This window comes from Brachyhypopomus gauderio, chromosome 19 (genome assembly GCF_052324685.1).
Source record: "Brachyhypopomus gauderio isolate BG-103 chromosome 19, BGAUD_0.2, whole genome shotgun sequence".
NCBI classification, from domain to species: Eukaryota; Metazoa; Chordata; class Actinopteri; order Gymnotiformes; family Hypopomidae; genus Brachyhypopomus; species Brachyhypopomus gauderio.
In genome coordinates this window covers 2,784,980-2,810,189 of record NC_135229.1, presented here as the reverse complement: position 1 = coordinate 2,810,189, position 25,210 = coordinate 2,784,980, and the positions used below count along the sequence as shown (strand labels likewise).

The 25,210-nt window shown below is 46.0% G+C and overlaps 2 protein-coding genes and 1 long non-coding RNA gene across 4 annotated transcripts in view; 2 read left to right on the top strand and 1 right to left on the bottom strand.

Moving 5' to 3' along the window:
- Positions 1-12,269, top strand: part of LOC143482752 (interleukin-31 receptor subunit alpha) — a 16,429-nt gene extending 4,160 nt beyond the window's left edge. For both annotated transcript variants that reach the window (XM_076981257.1, XM_076981256.1), the window contains exons 5-14: positions 721-886; positions 1,032-1,114; positions 5,642-5,864; positions 6,222-6,410; positions 6,541-6,642; positions 8,507-8,650; positions 8,992-9,120; positions 9,270-9,354; positions 9,922-10,003; positions 10,536-12,269. In XM_076981257.1, coding sequence (XP_076837372.1) covers positions 721-886; positions 1,032-1,114; positions 5,642-5,864; positions 6,222-6,410; positions 6,541-6,642; positions 8,507-8,650; positions 8,992-9,120; positions 9,270-9,354; positions 9,922-10,003; positions 10,536-11,477 — 2,145 coding nt within the window. In that variant the 3' untranslated portion in view covers positions 11,478-12,269. The remainder of the gene's footprint in view (positions 1-720; positions 887-1,031; positions 1,115-5,641; positions 5,865-6,221; positions 6,411-6,540; positions 6,643-8,506; positions 8,651-8,991; positions 9,121-9,269; positions 9,355-9,921; positions 10,004-10,535) is intronic.
- On the bottom strand, positions 4,066-15,135 carry LOC143482755 (uncharacterized). The gene is made up of 3 exons (XR_013122290.1): positions 14,907-15,135; positions 13,472-13,726; positions 4,066-5,846 (listed from the first exon to the last, which is right to left on the bottom strand). It is a non-coding gene; the product is annotated as an uncharacterized LOC143482755 (long non-coding RNA).
- plpp2a (phospholipid phosphatase 2a) overlaps positions 13,637-25,210 on the top strand; it is a 15,032-nt gene continuing 3,458 nt past the window's right edge. The window contains exons 1-4 of the mRNA XM_076981260.1: positions 13,637-13,778; positions 23,301-23,452; positions 24,239-24,501; positions 24,977-25,034. Coding sequence (XP_076837375.1) covers positions 13,718-13,778; positions 23,301-23,452; positions 24,239-24,501; positions 24,977-25,034 — 534 coding nt within the window. The 5' untranslated portion in view covers positions 13,637-13,717. The remainder of the gene's footprint in view (positions 13,779-23,300; positions 23,453-24,238; positions 24,502-24,976; positions 25,035-25,210) is intronic.

Below are 25,210 nucleotides of genomic sequence, written 5' to 3'. Positions count from 1 at the left end.
TGTTCCTGTATCATTTGTCAGAATGAGAAGAGCTTCTACTCACCTACTAAACTAACCACTAACCCTAACCCTAGCATGACCTCAAGATCTCAACCGGTTTACCTATACTGGAGACTCCAGGGTCCCAAGATTATAAGACTTTAATTATGTAGTCTTGATGACTTTGTGGAGTTTGGGATGCAAAATCCCCCCTCTCTCAACCCTTCTTGCCCGTTGAAAGCTTCCTTAAGTTTCAGTCATTTCTGAACAAGAGAATAATGATTACAGACGCTTTAGAGCAAGACCCTTCTGTGTACTGTTGGCATGATGCATAAAGATTACCCAGAAAGGGCAAGAGTTGAAAGTTGTTGTGAGTTTTGCAGTGAAAACAGTAATCCTGATTCATGTTACATGTTACAGGAATGTCACAGGAAAAAAAACAAGTTACAGGAATCTCGAGAACTTCACACGAACCAAGTCTAATCCTATTTGAATGTTCCTGTTGAATGTAGCAATAATGGAAAGTTAAGAATTGGCTGGCCATCAAGAATCATCCTTTCATTCAATGAAAATAAAAGCAAAGTCATTAAAGAAATCATCTTTTATTTAAATGCACTTTGTATAGATCGGCTGTGCCGTAATATTAATATGTTAGCTACGAACATCACCCCATCAAAAAGTAAACACATTCAACCTGTTTCAACTCTGTTGTCCAGGGGTGCTAAATAAATATCGTTTTAGGCCCGGCCCTGGAAGGTGAGCACGGTTCTCCACAACTGGAAGATGGAGCTGTGCGGTCTATATCCGGGCACGGAGTACGTGGTGCGTCTCCGGGCCCAGGACACCCGAGCGCTCCGCCACTGGAGCGGCTGGAGTGAAGTCAGGCAGGCCAGCACGGCGGAGAGCGGTGAGGATGTGGTGCTGGGACTGTGCTGGGAAATACACACACACACACACACAGATAACGGCAGGTGTAATGTCAACTGAATGCATTTTTTCACATGTGGATGTGGGGTGTGTGCGTGGGTGTGTTGTGTTTGTCTCCTCGTTAGCCCCGGGGGCTGCTCCCGTATTATGGAGACGCGTAGAGACGACAGACAAGAGTGGGCAGAGACGCCTGACGTTGCTCTGGAAGGTAATGCACGACTGCTAACGGTGTTTTAATATCACTGAGATGGCAGTGTGTGGAGGTGTAGATGTGGTTAGGGACCAGGCCCGACAAGTAGACTCTTGTGTCTGTTGTGCAATGTTACATTAAAAAATGAATTCCATTAAAGCCACGGAGGAATTTCTCAGACACTCCCCTACATACAGTAGGACCTGATAGAGAGGGGGTTGTAGAACTAGAGGGAAATTCATGTCTTAAGTCATCGTGTTTGTCCGTTTTCACTTTCCTGTGGTACAGACAGACAAACAGAGAGAGAGAGACAGATACTCTAATGTTACCAGAAGAAATCGCAAGGTTACTCTAGCAGTCATGGGACAAATAGACTCTCAAAGGATGTGTATTGTGTATGTGCACATCCTGTGTGTCAGCATGCATGTGTGTACGTGTGTGTGTGTGTGTGTGTATGTTTCAGCACTTGTTTCTACAAACAACTGACAGCAACCAGTTCAATGTCCAGGACACAAACTCTCCCTCTCCCTCTCTCTCTCTCTCTCTCTCTCTCTCTCGTGTTCTTCAGCTGTAATATATCAGTTTATCCACCTCCCTTCCTCTTGAAACTCATTTGAGCACATCTGTCTGCTCTTAAAGCAATGAACCCTCTTCACAATGTTATGAGACTCCAAGACTATTAGCCACGTCTCTGTGTGCTCACCGTATTCCCTCTGTGATCTTCCCAGCAGGTATCCCTCCATCTTATTAGCCAATCATCTTCACATTTCCCATTATGTAGGAGACAAACTGCATCTGTTTGCCATCATGTCACATCCACAAGCAAGCAAGGTTTATTCATGTGGTGCTTTTTTATATAATGGCTCTTGTCACAAAGCAGCTTTACGCATGTCTGGGTACATGACCCAGAGACAAGGGTAACAGACAAGGGTAATAGTGGTGAGGTAGAACCTCCTGAGACTGAGATGAAGAAACCTCACGAGGAACCAAAACTCACAAATGGGAACCCGTCCTCCTCTGGTGGACACCGGAAAACAAAACAACACAAATAATATGAACAGAACATAAAACAAGATTATGTTGACATTACAGTCTCTAAATCTGAACCGAGCATGTGACAGAGCCCAGTGTCCAGAGCCAGGTCTGGTACGGGGCCAGAGAAGGTCAAGGATCTCCTTCTTGGTACCAAATGAACTCATGGTGGTAGGGACTGGTCCAGGGACCGGGAGCAGGGAGGCAAATGACCTCAAGGTATATAGACTGATGGGCAGGGAGGTTCAACCTCAGTTGGATTCCACCTGTACGGAAGGTGAGACTCAATCTCGTTTAGATTTTTTGGAAGAGCATTCCATACTGGAGCAGAGAGAAGAATAAGATAGTATATATTTTTAAGTATATGCATATGTAGACGTAGTACATATAATTGGAGTGTGCATCATTGAGATTTGAGATCTTATTTTTATCAGCCATGCAGGAACCTGTAGAGGAGAAAAGAGCAGAGGGCCTGGCACTGACCCTTGTGGGACACCGTACTTAATTCATAATTCAGTGTAATGTTGGGCATTGCCAACAGCAGGGAAAACCCTTTAGATGTTAAATAACTGGCTGTTAAAATGGCTGTTCGACCACCACAGGGTTCTTTAACGAGGTAAGAACCCATGTGGCTTGGTATCTGAGATGTTAACAAACAAAAACGTCCACTGATATGAGGTGGGTAAAGAAGCTGGCTATCTCAAGGAGTGAGAGAAACTACAACAAAAATAACCTCCCAAAAACCAAAGACTAACAAATCAGGTGAGAAATGGTTAGAAAACCTAAGAATGGCACAGAAAATAATCCCAGGAAGGAAAGGAGGATGAGGAAGAAAATTCCCACTAATCAAGATACCGTACCGGCTGAGATGTGACACGAAACCACTTTAGCCCACCATAGCCCACCATAACCTGCCTTAGCTTGCTTTCCAAATGTTCAGAAGATGCTGGTTTGGTTACTGGGTCACCACCACCACCATCAATCAAATCAGAGCACAAAGCAAACGTGGGTCATTTTTCAGGAACTGGGTGTGAAACAATCTTTGTTTGGAGAAGTGCAAAGTCTTGCACCGTAGTGCTTCTCAGAGAGCAAGTGGTCTAACCAGACCTTGTGCAGATGTTCGGTAAGGCTGATGTTGAGTAAGAGCCCATTCCTCCGTTCCTCTTTGTTTATTGGTCAACACATGATTACAATCATGTTGCCGATTGTTTTGTACGCATGATTACTTTGGCACTTGGTTGATCTGCCTGGTGGCCCCCATACATAATAACACCACAGCGCTCGTGTGTAATAAGGACTTGATGAGAGACGTACAGAGCTGTTTTATTAATCAGTGTGGGTAGTCGTGTGGTTAACACTCTGTGGCAAAAATTAGTATATGTTTTATGACACCGAACACCAAGATCCCCCGTGCCGAACTGACCGTTAGTGTTCATTTGGGTCCACGGAAACTTTAAATGAAAACTTGTAACCCTTATGAGCCCCCAGGTGTTCAGTTAAGTGAAGTTGTGTAACCAGTGGCAACAGAGTAGATTATTCTTTGTTTTCAGAGGCAGATGAGGTCAAACGAGGCATGGACGTTTCGAACCGAGTTCTGGACAAACTTAGCAGAACCCCAGACTCATGTTTGTTTAGGGTGGACGTTCTTCACATACATTCTGTCACAGTGTGTATCTAGACTCACTCAGGCCAAGGAGGCAAGATTTCCTGGACTCAAATGAACAGGCCGAGTCCAGCAGTGAAGATGGTGTGAATATCAGACCTCAAAAGCTCCAGCTGGATTGGACCTCAAGACGGAGCTTTCTGGGTTTTCTGCAGCTGCAGGTTCTTCAATACGAGTCTGGTTTCATGATGGTGGACAAGTTTGTTTTTGTCCTCTCAGTGGTATGGTGCTGCCTGCCTGTAAACTGGGTGAAGCAGCAGGAGGCGAAATGGGATCATTTCTTCTTCTTTAATGTCCACCGCAAAGTGATATTTACAATCAATCAATCAATCAAAGTTTATTTGTATAGCGCTTTTCACAACACATGTTGTCACAAAGCGCCTTACAGGATTTAAAAGGTTAACAATACTACGGGTCCAGAACCCTAATGAGCAAGCCAAGGGCGACAGTGGCGAGGAAAAACTCCCTAAGATAGTGGGGAATAGGAAGAAACCTCGGGAGAACCAAGACTCAAAAGGGAACCCATCCTCCATTGGGCGGCCCGTTAACACACAGATTACACAAAATACAGACAAATACACAAGTCACACACAAATCACACAATCAGACTAAGTAAAGGTAAAAATGAAAGTTCTGGGTTATGATATTGTCACTGTAAATGTCTGTTGATGAACGCCAGGCTTTCATTCCGTGTCGGAGCAGCGATGCTGGTATTGTAGGCTCCGACTGCAATGTTACTCTCCAGGTGAACCTCGGAGAAAAGATACGAGATGTAGTAAATATGTAACAGATTAATCAAAGGCCAAACTAAACAGATGAGTCTTTAATCGGGTTTTAAACATTGAGACTGTGTCTGAGTCCCGAATAGAGGCAGGAAGATTATTCCACAATTGTGGAGCTTTAAAAGAAAAGGCTCTTCCACCTGCTGTGATCTTTTTGATCCTAGGAACAGTTAATAACCCTGCGTCCTGCGAGCGAAGTGAACGCGCTGGGTTATATTGTTCAATAAGTTCACTAAGATAGTCTGGAGCTAAGCCATGCAGCGTTTTATATGTTAATAAAAGTATTTTATAGTCAATACGGAATCTAATTGGCAGCCAGTGTAATGACGATAGTACGGGACTAATGTGATCAAACTTTTTAGTTTTTGTTAAAACTCGTGCTGCTGCGTTCTGAACCAGCTGGAGTTTGTTTATCGATTTACCAGAACATCCAGCTAGGAGACTGTTGCAATAATCTAAACGAGAGGATATGAATGCATGGATTAGTTTTTCTGCATCACTAATATTTAATATGTTTCTAATTTTGGCAATGTTGCGCAAGTGAAAGAACGCTACCCTAGTTATATTATTAATATGTGTATTTACAGAATCACAATCACCGTGAAAAACAACAAAAAGCACTAAAGAAAACTGCAGCTGCAGCGTTCACTGTTAGATGTCTAAACAGTCGAAACTGACACGCAAAGGAGCAGTCTCGGTTGTGCAGGTGCTGGCTCATTCTCTCTCTCTCTCTCTCTCTCTCTCTCTCTCTCTCCCCCCCCCCCCCCCCTCTCTCTCTCTCTGTGAGCTGGAGGAATACACAGCACCGAACGAGGGCTTTGAAGGGTGAGAGTAAATGAGGGTGTTTAACAGAGGGCGGGTCAGTGGGCAGGTAACTGTGAACGAGGGAGCGTGCGAGAGGTGCAGCGTTGAGTCGTGGGCGTCTCCCCCGAACCGCGGGACCGGCCTATCGTGACACTGCCTGTATGAGATCCGTCTGTCTCATCAGAACTCTTCATCTTCATCAGGACCATTCTGGTTTGCCATCCACCACCACTCATCTGGATCTCTGGGTTCTCTCATTCTCAGGCTCTCCGGTGGCCTGACGCTAACGGCGTGATTCTGAGCTACGCGGCGTCGTGCTGGAGTGACCTCCACCGGTCTCGCTGGGACTGCGGTCATCTGGACTCCGCGCTGACTTCCTGTGTGGTGTCTGTCTCCGCCCACCCGTGCGTGTGCGACCTGACGGCGTCCAACGCAGCTGGCACGTCACCGGCGGCACAAATACACATACCTGGAGAGAGAGATACAGGTCTGCTCCCAAAGGTCAAAGTTCAGTACCAATCACACTGAAGAAACTGGCTGTATGTTTAGACCTTCTTTAGTGTCTCAAATTTCCCATCTAAACTGCAGAAGATATGTCAATATGTCCTTAAATGAGAATTAAATAAAGGGTTTACATTCATTAAGTTACAGGACAGGTTATAGGCTTAAGTTATAGGCTTAATTAAATCTAACTAGATATATCTGTGCATATAAAGAAATACTAAAAAAGCATATTACAGAAATACACTAAAGTAAATTAGCTTTATACATGTTCAATCTGGTATTTGATTCGTTTTAAACTTCAATTGAGCTCTTTTAAGAGACTTGCTGTGTTCTGTCCTAGCGCTCCCACCCCCAGTAAGCATAAGTGCCACTGCATTGGATGACTTCCAGCTGAAGGTGGAATGGACAGCTACAGTGAACCAATCAGACACAAGCTTTGTGCTTGAGTGGCTTCCTATAATGGAAAGCACATTTGATGGTGTATATTGGGAAAAGTTGAACGGGTCTGCAAGAAGTTATATAATTACAGGTATAATTAATTCTGTTCACCTTTAATAATAATGAATTCGGTGGTAATTATTATTTTTCCTATGAAGCTCCACAATCGAAAACTGTTTTATAAAATTGGTTCTGTGTGTGTGTGTGTGTGTGTGTTGCAGAGGGTCTATTTCCTGAGGTTCCATACAATGTATCTGTTCAGGTTCTTCACGAGAAGGAAACAGGAGCTGCAATATTTGGCACGTTCTTCACCAGAGAAGGAGGTTGGACATCGGCCTTGAGCGAAAGCACCTCACATGATATCTCTGCTTACAGAACATGTCTGTAATTGCTCTCAAGGTTGGAGATGTCCTATAGTACTTATAGCACAGTTAATGGACTTAATACGCCACTTAAAATTTACAGCAAGATGTGTATTTACAATCCACATCTATTAACCTTCTGTATTTTGGTTATAAAACATAGTAATTAATGTATTACCCGATATGTCTCTGCATTCTCTCGGTTGTGTCGGACAGCCTGCCTTGCACACGTGCGCGCTGTTACATGATTACACGATTGAACGCCACTGCTTTTTAACTTAGACTTGTGACATCTCCAAACGTAATGAATCTCAACCTAAACAAATGTTTTGTAAGGGGGTGGGTAGGTAGGGGTGAACCGTGTGCAGGATTGCCAACTCTCATGCAATGAGCGTGAGACACACGCATTTGTCTTCACACGCCATTCATCCGATTTCTCACGCTGAAAAAAAATCTAGTTTACCTCTGATCTACATCTATGATTCAATGAGTTACTAGTTCGCTTTGGTGCCAACCACTGGCGATCGATTGCTTTAGGCGCAGCAGAGACGAGTTTCCTTTTCATAACACCCCCCCCCCCCCAAAAAAAAAAGTAGAGAGGAGATTCCCTTTCATATCTCACTCCAAGTGATTTTGAAAAGTTGGCAACTCTGCGTGTGGCTTCGTCAGGGCTTCAGGGTAGATGGGACCCAATTGCTGAGCAGAACTGGGAGAGGGAACAGAAACGGGGCAATAGGAACAGCCAGGAGAAGGTGGAGGAGAAAACACAAGAAGGTTGCAGTCAAAACAGTTTAGGCGGGAAACGGAAGAAAGGACGGCAGGGGAAGGACGAACTCTCATACAGCGAGGCACGAAAGAAGAAAAGAGTGGCAAAAGGAAACCAAGAAAGACGGGAACAAACTTGTTGTCTTAATTAAAAGGCAACACCTTTTAGAAGAAGAGAAAAAGAAAAGAGAGACTCGAGAAGAAAGGAGAGACAAAGAGGCCCGAGAACAAGTCCTCTACCCAAGAGACCGGCTGACCTGTACGTCAGAACAGTGACCAAACAGTTCAGCGACCGCCATCTTGGAAGGAGTTGTTTATAAAGGGCTGTCAAGCTCTTTGACTCCCTCTGGTGGCCAGTGGTGGTATGGCGCTGGAGCCAACCCTCAAAGGGACGGCCAACGCAAACTGTACGTGGGAATATGTGGGCTGTGGTCTATAGTTGTACACGTACAAGACATATTTGATGAAGTCTGTGGTGAACAAATTATACAGAGGCAATCAGAATGTGGGCTTTAATGTGCAGACAAAACCACCCACAAAACCCCTGAACCAACGGTAGCCATGACTGGACTGCCCTTGCGTAAAAGCACATAACTGACCCCGTGTTGCCCTCTGGACACTGTAGTGCGAGGCTATTCACTGCCTTAAATGTGTGCATGCGTGTGTGCTAAAAACAGTGTGTGTCGTGATAACTGGTGTATGTGTGAATTAATTCCAAATGCAGAGAGAGCATTTCTCCCAATAGGATCACTTTTAAAAAGTGCTTAAACGTCCATTATTGTGCGCTGAGCAGGGCCGGCGCCAGAACATATACAGTGAGGGGGCGTCAGAAAATTTCGGGGGGGCGAACGTAAGTTGTTGAGCGGGGGGGGGGGGGGGGGGGTGCGTGTAACGATTGTCGAGCGGCCGAGGGGGCACCATGTAGCGATTGTTGTAAAATAAATGGGTCTTATTTTTTACATTGAGGGGGCGGGACACCTCGCCTGAGGGGGCGACGCCCCCATTCGCCCCCCCGTGGCGCCGGCCCTGGCGCTGAGATATTAATTTCTCTGTCCGTCAGCGCCCTCTGTTGGTCCAAAGCTGAAGGTTCCGCGGATAACGACCAGCTCCGTCACTCTGAAGTGGGACCCTGTTCCGTTGGAGAAGCTTCACGGATTCATCCAAAACTACACCGTTTTATATGTAACCAACAGCAAAATGAAATGTAGGAGCCCTCTTTTGTTATTTATATCGTTCCCAGTAAATTCAAGTTTAATTCACATATTTACATTTTATATAAAATAACTAGTTGAAAATGAAATAAAAAGAAGCAGAATTCAGATTTATTTTTAGAAGATGTAATGATAATAGTGAATAGTTAACAGACAAATGGTTCACTTCCAAAGTACACGTACTGAAGACAGAGTGTACGTTCACTATTGCAGCACAGACAGGCAGGGAACGTCCTCCTGGAATCCGCCAAACCAGATTCCTGTATCAGATGGCAAGACAGACAACAGACTCCTGTGTCAAACTGCATTCAGAATACAGCATGTTGTTCCACAGCTCAACCGCTGGGGGGCGACGTTGAGCAGTTTTTGCTGACTGGTCTGACACCTGGGGAATATGCCATCTGTGTGAAGGCCCACACAGTGGCGGGGAGCGCTGAAGGCCAGTGGGTCACTGTGGCTGTAGGTAGGTTTGGAAATTTCAGATCACTGTCTTGAAACCACTTCTGGTTCTGGTCAAAATTGCTTTTCAGTATTAACTGTTATTTATTATCTTCATTATGCACTACGTTTCTTTTGACTATGGTGTGTGTGCATGTGTGTGTGTTTTAACAGGGAGTGATTACATACTAATTGTGGCTATACTGTGCACCGTAGGGGGACTGTTGATTTTAGTAATCATTCTAAGCCAGGGTGAAAGGTAGGTCAACAGTTTCAGTAAGTCAGTTAAATATAAAGGTGTTTAAGTATGCTAATAATGTAAATACTCAATAATTACTGCCTTTGTGTGTTGACTTGCCTTTAATGATTGCTATTCTTCACACTTGGATTCATACATAACTGTACTATAGCACTGCGGAAAACGGGTTAGGTGACCTGCAGAAAAAGAGAGCTGTGTTTTCATGGTTCTGGCAGTTCAGAAATTCTTATTGAAACTTTATCTGCCTTAGGATTTGTGAGAGAAGTTGTAGTGGACACTATAAACAGGATGAGAACAGGTCAAATGGGCTCTGTGTATCTTTAACGTGTTGTACACTGTTATAAGTGTTGTCTCATACCGCATAATACATTAAAATGATACTGTACGCTTTGAAATTGAATTCAGGCTTCCATCTTGTTATTGTTTTTACTCTGTAACCCTAAGAGTGTAGCGTGTACGACATAGTAAGAGTGTAATATTTTTGGAGTGAACTTGGAAACTTTGAGAGTGAGCTATAAGAGTCAGACTGTATTCTGCGGTTATCTGACAGTGTGCTTCATCTGTCAGGATCCAGCAGCGTTTCTGGCCGACCATACCGAACCCGTCCAGAAGCAGCCTGTCCTCATGGACCCCCGGGTGTCCAAGCCAAGTAACAGCACAACGCACCGGAACTCACACCACAAACTCACGTTGATACGTTTGGTCAGGCCAGTTCCACTTAGGGTCAAGATTGAAGACACACGACTCCCTCCCACCCCCCCACACAAGACTTCACACACATATTATAAAATAAAGCCTAGCATCGGAAAACGCAGATCATAATCAAGTTAGTAGGCAATTACTCTGCGTGTTGCTGAAATTTGCGATCCTTAATGTCAACATGTCATGCCGACGTGTTGTGAAAGACGTTGGGAAAAACACTGGAGTGTGTTGCAGTGTGTGCAGTGTGTGTTTGTGATGCAGCATTAGCATCCAGATCTTTCTGCAGGCGATACCGTACAGTACGCTCAGACTTAACATGTAAGGACAGTAACAGATTTCACAGAGGGCTCATCTGGCCTGTGCTCACTTACAGTCTCATGCCAAATAACCAGTCATACAGCGAAACAAGGATCATGTTTCATCATATTGTAGGAGTAAACCACCTTTCCCTTTTCTTCATTTCTCAATGTGTCCTACAGCATAAGGTCACCGCTTTGGAATTCATGCTGCCCCCCTCCGTGTTTGACCTCATCAACCTGGGACGGGTGCCGGGCCATCGTGATCACCCTCGTGACGAGCTCCACCAATCGCGTCCTTCCCGTCGCCGCTCCGCCCCGCCTCCGCCCCTCGTGATGCTCCCCGGGCCACCTCCAGCCAAAACGGCCGAGCGAGAGTCCGACCTGCCGGCCCGTGCGCCGATTGCTGAAGACCCTGCCGAGGAACCGATCACCGACCTCGGCTACAGGAACCTCGTCGCGGCAAAACCGCTGACCCTTCGTGGACCTTCTGGCTGTCCGCCGACCCCTGACTGCCGTCTTGGAAAGGAAACAGTAGATTCGTTGATCGATGAAAGGAACCTTATGCCGACATTAAGGCCGTGGGGCCAAAGCCCTGTAGTCCCAGAGGTCTGGACTATAGACAAAGTGAACTCGAGTAACCTGCTTTCTAAAAAAAACGTGACATCGAGGTCAGAGTCCGGTTGCGACCCCAACATGGTGTATACTCGTTATCTCCCCGCTCTGGAGTTGCAGCTTAATTTTAGAAAGGAGACCAAAGATTTCACTAATCTTATCCATAAAAGTAACCTTTTGTCACCACTGGAATCCTGTTGCATGCACATGTCCACTAGCTATCTACCGGGTCCTCAGTCTCCTCTGGATTATTCCAGTCTGCTGATGGAGACAAGCCACTCAACCGAGTGTAGTCCTTGGTCAAAAACAGAGTCCAGTTTCCACATTAATTTATCTAACATACGTCTACCTGTTTCTGTGACTCACGCTAATCTTGCAATGGAAACAGCAGATTCATTTAATTGTGCCCATCAACATGGCTGTCGGTCTTCACTTATATGTAAAGAATTGGAAGTGGACAACACGTACAGGGCCTTGAGCCCTGAGGAGAGAGATTTGCGGTTTTCCTGACACATCACTGCTCACGTAACAAGAATATGAATAAGGCTCTGGTGTGGGGACGCGAGAGACTGCATGAAACTACGCAAAGACAGGCGACTGCTTGGGCTTCCGTGACGGAGGGGCCATGACGGAGGGCCCCCACCCCCCCAGGGCTGACAAACTCGAACCTACTTCAGTGCAGATGGCGAAGAAAGCTGGTCGTAGGGGCCCCAACAGACCCTGAAACTCCATCACCACTGACGGAGACGATGGAGCTAACTGTGGTATACGTGAACTAAAAGCAGCCTTCTCCACACGACATTACGGGTATTACATGAAGTGAGTCTAAAGGACTACAGTGTTCCATTTTTAACCTTTTTTTGTTTCTTACTGAAACTCTCTGAGAAGGCGGACCTGTGTTGACCAGCAGGCGATCACTGATGAATGGTGATTACATTGTAGATATGGAACTGATGAAGCACCAGTTTCAACACTGACTGCTCGCGGAGCTGAAGGTCTAAATTAAGCTCCTACAGTTCACACAAGTTGACACGGATGGGTTCCTAGACCACTAGAAACGGACCGCGTCGTGCCACTCTGGTTATATTGTAATCTCAATAGAGGGGGGAAAGGGTGACTTTTAAAAGTGATCTAAATCGACAGACGGCAGCGCTGTGTTTGCGCATATATTTTATGTCACGTAAATCCAAATGACGTTGAGGAAAATGGAAAAATCGGTTTATTGCTGTTCGTACGAGCGATTAAAAAATCAATACATGGTCTCTGCTTGTGTTCCTTTGTTAAAATAAACGTGAAAGTGACTACACTGTGTGGGGCATCTATTTGGGGCGCTGTATATGTTGACAAAGGTTAAACCTACAGCTCCAATTTCGTCAGGATGTATTGGTTCTGTTTGGACGTTACACGTGATTAAGAGCACTTTAAACTGTACGCCATTGTAATCTGGAATTTTTGACTATTTAAATCCCTAATTGATCTGTGACTTGTCTTAGAATGGCAAGAAAACGAAAACAAAATTCTAAATAATATTCGTAATAGCCTATATATTTAATCAGAAACATAATACATAGGCCATTATCTAATTAAATTAACTGCTAAAAACATGTTTTATGTTGCACCGTCCGACAGAAGAATCCGCACGACACATACGAATGGAAAATTGCGGAAGATCAACGCATAGCACCGCTTTTGTGGCAATATCGTGGCGTTTTGCCAAGGTTCACTACCAGTGCAACATCTTTCCTGCGCCTGGCATTCCTGACAAAGTTCTCATTTGTTTAGACAGATGGGCCGGTCCAGAGCCGCATCCATCCGCTCTCACGGCGCTGATGTGCAGACTCCGTCCAGATAGGCTCAGCGCCAAGACTCGGGCTGCGGGTTAAAGATAATGGCGTGCGTCTTATCAGCCTTACCTTTATCCTACAGTTACGCCTATGTAAGGTCATTTAATCGTTGCAATATCTAATTCCGCATTTCTTGGATGAAATGCATGCGTCAGCTTCCAAAGGCAGCAATTTTTTTGGTTTTGGACTACCATGAAAAATATATTTATTTCCCTCGTCATTTACCTTACGGCCCAGAGTCTATAACACTGCCACGCTGTCCTTCACAACCTCATCAGAATCTGTTCTTACTATTCTGCTAGAAGCTGATTGCCCATTAGACGTTGTTTACGGTGATCGACTGTCTCCTATCCTGTTTATTTGAGCGTTTCTGCTGATCAACTCACTTCTCGTCACTGCTGGTCAACAGTGTGTGTGTGTGAGTGAGTGTGCGGGTGCGTGTATGTATATGTGTATGTGTGTGTGTGCGGGTGCGTGTATGTGTGCGTGTGTGTATATGTGTGTGTGCGTGTGAGGCGTTGAGAGTGAAAACCTGACGTCAGTTCCAGGGAGTAGACCCAAATTTGCACCGCTGGACGCGGTGAAGGAAACCTCGCTCGCGTGGGGAGTGTTTGCTCCAGACGTTCCCAGTGTGGGAGTAACCCTAGCTCGGTTCCGTACCTGAGAGCGGACGTTCCTTCCCTCGGAGACGGCGCTGTAGCCGAGCTGGCCCGTGTGCGTGGGTGATTTCTCCAGTGGTTGTTCTCGGTTAGGTGAAGACGTGTTGCGCTCCCTCCAGCGCACCTCCAGCAGCCTGCGAGTGGAGCTCCACAGGTGGAGCCGAGAAGATCCGGAAGAACTCGCAGATCCAGTTGCCCTTCGCCAGACTTCTAGCCAACGTGGGGCTCTTGTTTACCCAAGAAGAACATGATGGAGCTGAGGAAGAAGAAGATTTTTATTCTCGTGGACGTTGTGTGCGTGTTTGTCGGTGAGTTTGATAATGCCTTGTCAATATGGCCGACAGCGTCGGTGCGTTTGAGAGGTTACAGAGGTAAATGCCGTGTTAATAACCCACGGTAGTCTCGTTTCTCTCTCTTCATGTTTTCTAGTAGTGTTTTCTGTGAAAGCATTTCGCCAGGATTTCAACGCGTCCCTTGATCATGGCGTATACCTGCTCACCTGTAGGGTCGTCCTACCTGGCCGTACCTGGCCGTGGCGTTCACCTGGGGCGCGTGTCCACTGTTAGTAAACAAACAAAACTAACAATATTATGGAAATGTATGTCGGTCTAATCGAAACTAATTTTCGCCTTAGGCAACATGGTATCAAGTTTTTTGCTGGTAGGCATTCCGTAATAAGTTTTTCAAACGAACTTTTTTATTTGAAGTAAATCCTATTCGGATTGTCGATGTTTCACCCGAATCCATTAGAGGTGTAGTTCTAAAATGTGCGTTACTTTCTAGTCAGCGCGCAATGCGTTTTAGAAAGTTTGTCCACTTTCCTCGTGTATTAATATATGTCTGAATTGTGAGACGTTTTGTGGTGTGGGTGACTTACCACGAGGGAAGCATGTGTACTATTCTGCGGAACAAAACATCATGGATTTGACCTTTGTCACTCCTGCATTGGCCCATTATATACAAGGGCTTTAACATAGGGGCTTTAACATAGGAGCCCAGGCTGTGTGGAGATGTCAGCTAGGCACAGGTGTACAACTGGGCTGTATTCAGAGCAGGTCCAATAATCCATGTTGGCCTCACATGGAGCTAATCTGTCCTGCACCTGTGTGTGTGTGTGTGTGTGTGTGTGTGTGTGTGTGTGTGTGTGTGTGCGCGCGCCCGCGTTTGTGTGTGCACCCCCCACATGTTTGAGTCAGAGCATGTGTGTCTTGGTATGTATGCATGTGTATAAGAGTGTGTGGGACAATGTGCATGTGTGAGAGTGAAAGTGTGTGTGTGTGTGTGTGTTATAATGTGAATGAGTCTGCGTGACTTGTTGAGACTTGACCTGAACAGATACAGTAGCTTGAGTATTAGTTCTACCTGCTTTCCTGGGCTTGAACCATGTTTTGTTCTTGTGTTTGGTGCAGAGGGTCTTTAAGGAAACCCATGTTTACCTGTCTGTGCCCGAACAATGCCAGGTATGTGCAGGTGTGTGTAGTTGGCCAGTCTGGGTTGTAAGGTGCATATCCAAATCGCAGTATTAGCAGCGTGAACCCCACGGAACATCTCACACACTTCCACGGGACTGTATGGTTGGGTAAGGTGAGATTTGTCTTGTAAGAGTGTTGTCACATATGGAATCTGGTTTGTTTGTCTTGCTGTAATCTGTGGGTGTGTGTGGTTGTGATTGGGCCATGAAGTTCTACATCTTTTAAATGTTTTTTTTTTCAGATGGGTGGGGTCATACGTAAGGGAAGGGGCAGATGGGTGGAGTTAATGGTATCTGATGGCATTTTGATAACCTTCTATTCTGTCTATTTAAAGCCCCCTGATAATAGTACTCTGAGCTGAATTAAATCAGTTGAAACAAACCCAAAGTCAACATGATGGTTTGTATCTGTATCCATGCCGAGACGTCACTTGTGTTGGAATCAAATGGTTTGTACTAACAAATAAACCTCTGTGGCACTGAGTGGGATGTCCAACGTCCCTCCGAGCCTGACCACCCAAAGCCTTGTGAAGCTCTGCCTAATTTCTCAAGGCGTCTCCTCAAGTTTGCCTCCTCGTGCTCTTTTAAGCTACGCTTCCATTTCGCACGACCTTTCCTTATCTCCGCTCTCGACACGGTGCCTCTCGTGCCAGAGGGATACGCACCATTAACACCGTAAACAAATGGAATTAAGTTCTTTCTGTGGGTGTTGCAGTGTGTTAAGCCCACGTTAAGCCTCTGTGTGTGTCCGTGTGTCTTTCACTGCAGTGTGTTTGTGTTCATATGCGAGGGCAGAGCAGTAGACGTACAGGGTGTCTCAAACGTTAACAAACACCCATGTAAAATGAATGTGGTGTGAAGATACAGCATGTTGTTCATATGGAAGACGGAATTGTTGTGTGTGCTGACATTCAGCCAGATGTTTGGTGAAAGTTCGTCAGGGATATGAGGGCAAACGTTTGCTTACTTTTGAGACCATGTATGTCAATTGCATACCTTATGTGCTGTATTTTTGTCATTGGAGTGTGAGATTGTGTGTGTGTGTGTGTGTGTGTGTGTGTGTGTGTGTGTGTGGGCCTGTTTGTGTAACGGAGGTGTGTGAGCTGGTATTCGTCCCACCGAGGTTTGAAGTCCACTGCACTGTATGATTTTGGCTGTATGATTTGAGCTGTAAGATCGGCCTATAGGAGATCAGAACACGATACACGGTGGAGAGGTGTAGTGGTAAATGAGTGGAGATGGGGGGATAATTACAGGGAGAAGGGATAGATGGAGGTACAGATGGAGAAAGAAGAGTGAGTGTATGAAGGCACGAGACAGATGTATTAAGAGAACGGGAAAACTGGAAAGAGAGTCGGACGAGAATTGAGGGATGAGATGGAGGAGTTGTTTGGACGAGATGTGTCAGATTTCACAGTTTGTTCAGTAAGGACAAACACACACACATACACTCTTCAGCTGGTGTGTGTGTGTGTGTGTGTGTGTGTGTGAGTGTCAGAGTTCGACGTGGCAGCTGAAAGCGGTGAAAAATCTCATCTCTGTCAATATACAAAGCTATGTTTGCATTTACGGCCCCTCTCTCCATCTGTCTCTCTCTCCGTCCCTCTCTCCATCTCTCTCTCCGTCCCTCTCTGTGTCTCCCATTCCTCTTTTCCATTTCCCACCTTTCTCCGTGTCTGCTCAGATGTCCGTGAGCTTGTGCCGGAGGAGAAGCTCATTTATATGGTTCTCTTCGACGTGTCCGGTCTGGCGCTGAAACACGCGTCACCCTGTCGCTCGGCCGGATGTTCCTACCCATAATTCATCTGTCAGCGCCGCTTTCTCCGCACAGTGCGGCGCTGGCGGTGAACTTGTGCCTTCTGAACTTGTGTTCAAGAGTGTTTTGAGACGGTTTACTGAGGCCTGAGAGGCCAGGAGTATGTCCAGCAGGCCACGGCCTGTAAGGCACTTCTGCATGCGTGCATCCTGCCTGTGCCTGACTCATCATTCATAAAACGTTGTAGGCGTTGGTGTATAATATCGGGGCTCGTTTTGCTGGAGTTCGTCCAGCAACCGTCACAGTGCGTTTTATTTAATTTTTGCCTGAACAAAACCGTTTTGTCTGTTGATATTGTGCTGTGTTGTTTCTGGTTTTCAATACAAAGGCACTGATGAGCCTTACAAAGACTTTCTCATCCCGCTGGACGGCATTTCAACTCGATCTGTAGGGTTCCTAATCCAATCTCTACAGTCAAGATAAACGTGTTGTGCACAATTACTGACCGAGCTGTCTGCTGACTGGGGCTGAAGACAGAGCTGATTCCATCTGACCAGTCAAGCTCAGGCGTTTGTCCAAAGCAGCTGGAGCTCTTGAAGGTTTTTGTAGCCTCAGGCTGCAAATTAAACAAGCATTTGTCCAAAAGTCAGTTTGGCGGTGTCCAAGGAAGGTGGAACCTGGCAGGGCGCTGGAACCGGGCTTTTAACTGCCCGGCAGGGTGCTGGAACCGGGCTTTTAACAGCTGTACTCGGGTGTCTTTTGCATGCTGCTCAGGGTCCAGGAATCCGAATATGCAGATATGGGGGGGTGTGCAGGATGTTATTCAAATGACCAGCTGTCAACAGGCTCATCACTCAATGGGATGGCCTGCCTGGGTCATGTGACCCTTGTATTATTCCAAAGCTCCATTTCCCATAATGCCCCTGACCTGTGGAGTCTTCCCATATGAGCGCGATCAGTGCTGACGGTTGGGAGGTCCTGAACTTTTCACTCGGCTGTTAAAAGGAGAAGATGGCGTGTTTGACTGAAGGCTCATCAGAGCCGGAAGGCAGAGCTGAGGGACGCCAGTGGACATGCGGTGGACGTGTGGTCAGATACGCGAGTGTCTTCGGGCCAGTCAACTCCTTTTTGTGTATTCTTCATCTTGTTCTCGCCTTCTCTCACACCCTAAACACTCCCTTTCCCTCCATCTCTCCGTGGGAGAATAACTGAGAGATTTGAATGGACAGGCAATTTAATGATGCACATCCAGCCTTTTGAAGACCATCGAGCCCTCCGAATGATTTTGTGCAACAGTATTTATTTTAATGGATAATTAACACACCAAGGCCAGAAAGTGCTGCAACAGGTACCATTTGCACACACTGTGTGTGTGTGTGTGTGTGTGTGTGTGTGTGTAACCGGTTTCTTTCTTGACTCCCCCTCCCCCCCATTTCATGGTCAACTGGCCTGTGTGGTCCTGTGTACCAGAAAGCAGTGGTACTGGTTTGGCTGCTCTGTAAAAGCAAGAATGCATTTGCTCCAAAAACGGCCCACCGCTGTCGAGCAAAACAAGATATCCGCTTAAACACCTCAAACAGTTTGGTTGAATATATTGGAATATATGATCGCGTCAGTTACAAGCGCTGCTGTCGGACACTGAGACCTCCATTACTAATCCGCGATGTTTGGCATGCGATGCCGCATCCCACGATCCGGACGCCCTCTTGGCTTGTCCGTGCCATCTCTCTCTTTGCAGTGACGCCTTCGGTCTGGTCGTCCCGTCTGTGCAGGGACCGCAGTGGGCAGAGCGATGGGAGTTTGGGGCTTCGCATTCCTCCGTGAAAAACGATTTCAGACTCCAGATCCCAGGAACGACCTCCTTCTCACGGTCTTTATTTATTACGAAAACCATTCGCAGTGTCCCTGCAGTATACTTAAGCCTTTCATATAACCTCCTGAAATAGGTTGTCATTTTATTGGTATGGACATTTCGCCGTGTCACAGGGGTATTCATCTTCCTTCCTGTCTTCATCTTCTCTCTTTCCTTCCTTCCTAACTAAGGCCGATATCTGAATAGTTTTGCTGGTGTAGGTGTTGCCAGATTGAAACGGCCCGTTGGGTTTATCCCCCACCAATGCCTTGGCAACGTGCCTCGCTAGATGCGGCATTGCATTGTGGGTGCAGGGAAAAACTTCGGAGAGTTTGGCCAAGTGTGTTACAATTTTACCACTGTTTAAGACAATTTGTGTTCTGGAAACCTTTTTTTAATGCTATTTAAATCTGCCTTTCCTTAGCACGGTCCTATTAGCTGAACTAATTTAAATATTCACATTATTTTTCGCATGTCCGTATTTTGGATGGACATGAGCAGGTTTGCTTGTAGGGTTTAATCCCTCAGCCGTGTGCCATCTGAGGAGACCTGTGTGCTTCTGTTTCACCCTGATAAGATTGTGATTTTGTGTATATTTTGGCATCGTCAGGGTTTCGGAAAGACGAGCAGCATGAATAAGTCTGCACGCCTCCCTTTTGGGCCATGGGAACGCGTCCGTGGGTCAAAGGACACAAGGAAGACAAACTGTGTCCAATTGTGAATTCTTGCCTGTTTATTTTCTCGAAGTCGTCCTGCTTGAAACTTATTAGCCAGATGAGGTTGCATAAGACTCGCGGAGACAATGAGGCTTCTTATTCCGTCAACGGGAACCTCTGCTGACACGGACACAAAGAAACTATTGGCATAGCTTGCTATCTATCCACACTATAATAACTTGGAGGTATTCCTGTGCTCAGGAACCAGACGTGTGTGTGTGTGTGTGTGTGTGTGTGTGTGTGTGTGTGTGTGGGATGCCCGTCCTGCAGCCCTGCGTGTGGCGCTAGAGAGCATGTTTATCCACCCAGTCCTCACACACTCCGAGTGGACTTGGTGTTACTGACCAAGTGCTGTTGGAGCTCGAGGCAGATGTATTAAGAGGCTTGAGATGGAGAAATAAGACTGAACACTGATTTCCCAGACTAGAGCGAAAAACGTGGACAGGGTGGCAGGGACGGGGGTGCTTGTACATGGGCGGTCGGGGAACGGGAATCTGTTCATTTCTTAAAATTCAGTACAAAAGGGCGCCATAGCCTGATTGTTTACACTCTCAGTTTATTCAATGTCCATTTTTGATTTATAGACAAAAAGTGGGGCAAAAATAATGCAGACATTATCTTTGTATGATTTACCTGCAGTGTCGTGAACTATTTCGGCCTTGGATGACGTAATCGCCCCTTACTGAAACAATCCACAATGACGATGACTTTCTGATGACTTACTGATTCAGGCCCCTCAATCTGAAAATCTTACCACATTCTCTTGTTTGGAGAATAAGGATCCTTTTTCGAGGGAGAACTTCCCACAGACATTTTGAGTGCATTTCTACAGCTTCTCTTCATGATTTCCTGGGGGATGTCCTGCAGATAAATTCGGTGAAAGACAAACACCATATGAAGAAGGACAAGTCAACGCTGACGTTTGTTCCAGCACACGCTCATTTTTCAGCTGTCTTTGTCACGTCTTCTGTCTTCAATTTGTCTTCTACATTCAGTGGAAAAGGAAATTTGGCTCGACCAGCTTTTAGTCTTTAAGAAAAACATTTGGAGAGTCCAAGTATCATTTCAGCGATGAGAAAATCATGCGCTCGGCGTACGCTGACATGATGTATGTCTGCAGCATATCTGGGGGAGTTGGCAATTACAACAGCAACGACTTATCCAAATTTCTTCTCTGCCAGTCACTGTAAAGTGGAGGTAACATCAGGTCACCTTGGACTCGAACATGATGCCACCACACACACACACACACACTCGCATACACACACATTTCCTGGTGACACAATGACTCTTCTGTGAAATTTCGCACATGACCTCATGTATTAAGATTCAGAGGTGTTCCACAGAAACAGCCTTCGGTCTCCCTGTTTGTAGATGTTGGAGTCTGCTGAACTTGAAAAGGAAGGAACAGACAGTTTATCATTCTTAAAACTTAAGCAAACAAGTGTCTGTTGAGGGACACTCCTTAAATGTTCCCTGGCCCCGATTATGAATTGTATTTTGACAATCTATCTAATTGACTTGGAGTTTGAGCAAAATATAGCTTTGCCCCCCTCTCTGAGCCTGGATATAACCCCTGATTTATGACGACTGGTCTTTAGCTTGGACCCAAGCGTCTTTGTAACACGATTTCCTCATACCCATCACCAAACTAAGGAGTTCTGCTCATTTCTTTGTAGATTCATCTGGCGTGGCCTCAACCAGGCCTTCCTTACTCACTTCCGTAGTCTTTTCATCTTTAGCGTTCAAGCAGCTCTTTCCCCTCCCCTGGGAGTCTCCGTTTGATCTGCCGTCCCCGGCCATGTCCTGAATTTAAAGGGGCCTCCCGGTCGGAAGCAGCACAGCGCCGGTCTCCTGCGCCACGTGTCTCCTGCTCCACGTGTCTCTTCCTTTTGACAGCAGCCCGGTCCAAGAGGCAAAGCCCAGGCTGAAGTGGACGGTTTGTGCGTTTGACGACAGGTTCTGGACTGCAGAGTAGAACTCTGTTCTGTAGTGCTGACGCAAGAGAAGCAGATTCTGCTTTTTGGGTTTCACATACCGTGAGATCAACGTATCTAGGAGCACTGACCTCATACAAACTCTGTACTGTTTGATGATGACCCAAAAATGCAACTTTGAGAGAGAGAGAGAGAGAGACTGAGAGACGGAGAGACTTGTTGGCCAAGGTAATTTGTCGCTGGCATCTGAAATGTTTGTTGCGACACCAGACTGTAGTATTTCGAGTATTCTGCACCTGAAATGTTAAACAAGAAGAAATCGCTACAGTAATGGCAAATTCAGACTTCCCAGTGCTCTATACGAGTGTAGTTGTACGGACCCTAAAATACTAAAATAGCCGCTCATGAAATGGATTTCACCTGAAAGCAGAGAGTCACTTTGTGACTCCAACCTCCTCTAATCCCCCCCCCCCCCCTAAATCTGGAACAACAATCTTGCTAAAGTTTAACGAGTTCCCAAAAAGGCTACCAAAGCTTGTTCATTGTTCCAGGCATGAATTAGAGAGACAGGTTTATCACCACATGCCTATCTGCCCCGGCTGATGTTAGGAGCTCTGGACATCAGCCAGGTGCCACACACACACACACACACACACACAAAGTCTTCCTGCAGGCTCAACAGATCCTTTAAAGCACCTCCAATTTACACTTAACAGATTATCACAACATTGTTTCAGTCTTATCGCATGTCCCCAACACTGGTCACTCCTGTTTCTGACTATCATTTTCCCAAGTCCAGCTCCGGACCATGTTTGTGCATTTTGTTTGGAAGAAGACACCGTCCAGATGGTGAACGGCGACCGTGCCAGTATACACATACACACACGCACACACACACACACGCACTCGCAAATTTAACTGGAACAATGGGAGCCTTTCCTGTTGGTTAGCCAGGCATTCAATGGGCATGTAAAGTTCTGTCATCCAATCAACCAACTTCACTTTCCCTGAAATGAGAAACAAATGGTGATGAGTGGTTCTCTGCTTTTTGGAAAGACCACAAACACAACGGCAAGAGGCTTTCTTCAGCTTTTAAAAGACTTGTACATTAAATTGTACATTTACTTTGGACTGGTAGTTATTTGCTTTCACAGGAGTAGTTGGTGAATAGTGAGCGTATAGTGTTTATTAGTGAGTATAATTTAGGCCGGGGTAACCAGCTCTAATCCCGGAGGTCTACCACACTGTAGAGTGAAGTTCCAACCCGTCTCTAACATCAAGACCCCGCTGAGTTAGCTCACAATGGTGTGCTTCCAAGCTCCTGAACTCACACACTTGAATGCACACATTCAAGTCTTGGCCAGATTAGAGATGGATCAATCAACTGATCAATCAAATAATCAATCAACCGCTTCTTCCTCCAGTTCTCAATCTTTAATTTGCAGTTCAACAGCCAATCAGGGCGGCAGCATCTTGCGTTTTCTACTCTGTGTGAGAGGATCTGTCCCGGGCTGCGAGACGTCCCTTTCAGCGCTCTTGACATCGGGAGACACACTAGCATGTCTTCAGGCCCCGTGATGCGTGTTGCTTTTTGTCAATGGGAAGCTCCAGCAGATAAGCACCTGCACTACAACCTCAATCCCCAGGCCTGCTAGCACGGTTCCTAGTTCACAGATACCGGCAGGTGTGACTGACTGCTCAAGCTGTAGATAAGGCTCCTTTAGCACCTTTATCAGACCCCATGGGATCTGCAGTGGAGAGTGTCTGCCCGTTGGAGCAACTCGTGCATATTTTATGGCCAGGGGTCACGGCCTAGTAATCGTAGAGTCAGCTAGAGGTCTGTTCCTGTAATGCTTCATCCTGAGGTGTTGCCGCTAAATGCAGTGATGTGTAGCCTCGTGCCGAGTCCTGTGGGGGTTGCTGGGTAAAAAAAAAATCTTGTGGGGGGGTTGTTGCTGGGGTAATGGCTTAAGGGAGAAATGTGCAGTAACCCCGGGAACCCGATGAGTTTAAGAAATGTAGTGAGATGCAGTGTGATACTACATCATCACTCATGGTTGTGTGTGTGTGTGTGTGTGTGTATGTGTGTGTCTTCCAGCCGCAATGCCGTACATGATCTTGACGATCATGTTCAAGCCGTACCAGCGTGGTATCTACTGTGACGACGAGACCATCCGGTACCCGTACAAGTCCGACACCATCTCTCATGGCATGATGGCTGCTGTCACCATCTCCTGCTCCATCATCATCGTAAGCCTTCACCTACGCCAGTTTGCTGCCCCACACGGTCCATCTCACGTCCGTGAGAAGCGCTTTGTGGTCAGATTTCAGTCACTTCTGTGCGGTGTAACAACCTGTCACTGATGAAATGTCAGGTTGTTTTTCTTCCACATTAACATGTGTTAACTGATGCTAATTTTGCACGTGTGAAAGAGTTTAATTGACAGTAAGAACTTCACTAAGAAATGTAGTCATTCCGGAATGAACAAATGTTAACATTCCATAATGCTAACGTTCTGCATGGCTAACGTTCCATAATGCTAACATTCTGAAGGCTAATGTCCCTTAAAAACTAACGTTCCATAATGCTAACATTTTGAAGGCTAATGTCCCTTAAGAACTAACGTTCCATAATGCTAACATTTTGAAGGCTAATGTTCCTTAAAAACTAACGTTCCAAAATGCTAACATTCTGAAGGCTAATGTCCCTTAAAACTAACGTTACATAATGCTAACGTTCTGTAATGATGCTGTTCAATTAATTAACACGAGACTTTGACCCTAACCAGTTTTCTTTCATTGTTAGCCATATTAGTTTAAAGCCGAGGTTTTCAATCCAGAACAGATGGTCCATGTGTTTACTCTGAAACTGCTTCCAACACTCCTTGGGCTCTCTCCCTCTCTTGATTAATCTGCAGAGTTCTATGTATGAGGGACTGAAACAGATTCAAAACCTGGTCTGGCTTGGGCAGAAATGGACTGCATGTGCTTTTAAGCACTTTCTTAATTTTTTGTCATTTCCCCCTCCTTGTACAGATTACCTCAGGAGAAGCATACCTGGTCTACACCAAGCGCCTCTACTCGAACTCTGGGTTTAACCATTACGCTGCCGCACTCTACAAAGTTGTTGGGACCTTTATGTTTGGCGCCTGCGTGAGCCAGTCCCTGACGGACATGGCTAAGTTCACCATCGGTCGTCCTCGTCCCAATTTCATGGCGGTGTGCGCTCCGGCCGTGTGCAACGGCTACATGCTACAGATCAACTGTACAGGACAACCACGCAACGTCACCGAATCCAGGTACAGATATGCGAGACGGGAAGGTCGGGGCTAAAGTTTGCACCGCTTTGAACCTCACTTCCTGTGTTTGTTTCTTTTTGCCGTCATCTGTCATTTTCACTTCCTGTTCCTTTTCACTTGTGTGGTCATAGGATTTGACCTTTCTCCAAGGGGTGCTTTTGTTTGTGCTACACAGCCTGTAGCCTTTTTTACAATGGGCTTACATCATCAATACGATCTTTATAGCAGCTTCTGCATTGACGTGTGTGCTACAGTCAGCAACGTGTATATCCTGTGCAATAAAACAGCTTATTTGCATAATCAGCACAAGGCTTTTCTTTTGTAAGTTGTAAAATTAGACATTCAGTGACGGTCGTGTTGGACTTTCCACCTCTATCTGCCATGTCGTTGGGCTTTTCCCAAGCCTGTAAACTAAAAACAGTGTTAGCTAAAATGGTTCCGCTAACCGTGTTTTTCTCCTACATTTTGGCTCCAGGTTGTCATTCTACTCCGGCCACTCTTCCTTCGGGATGTACTGTATGCTGTTCCTGGCGGTGAGTTGTTGCCGGACTCGGAGGACAAGATAGCCCACTTGTGCAAACAGGTTCTCAGAAGCTTCGGTTTGAATGCGAACGGCCCTCTCCGGTGTCATTTGGCCTGACCGCATGACGCACGAGTTCTGCCGGCCCTGAACGCAGACGTGTCTGGATGATGCGTTTGGCTCAGAAGT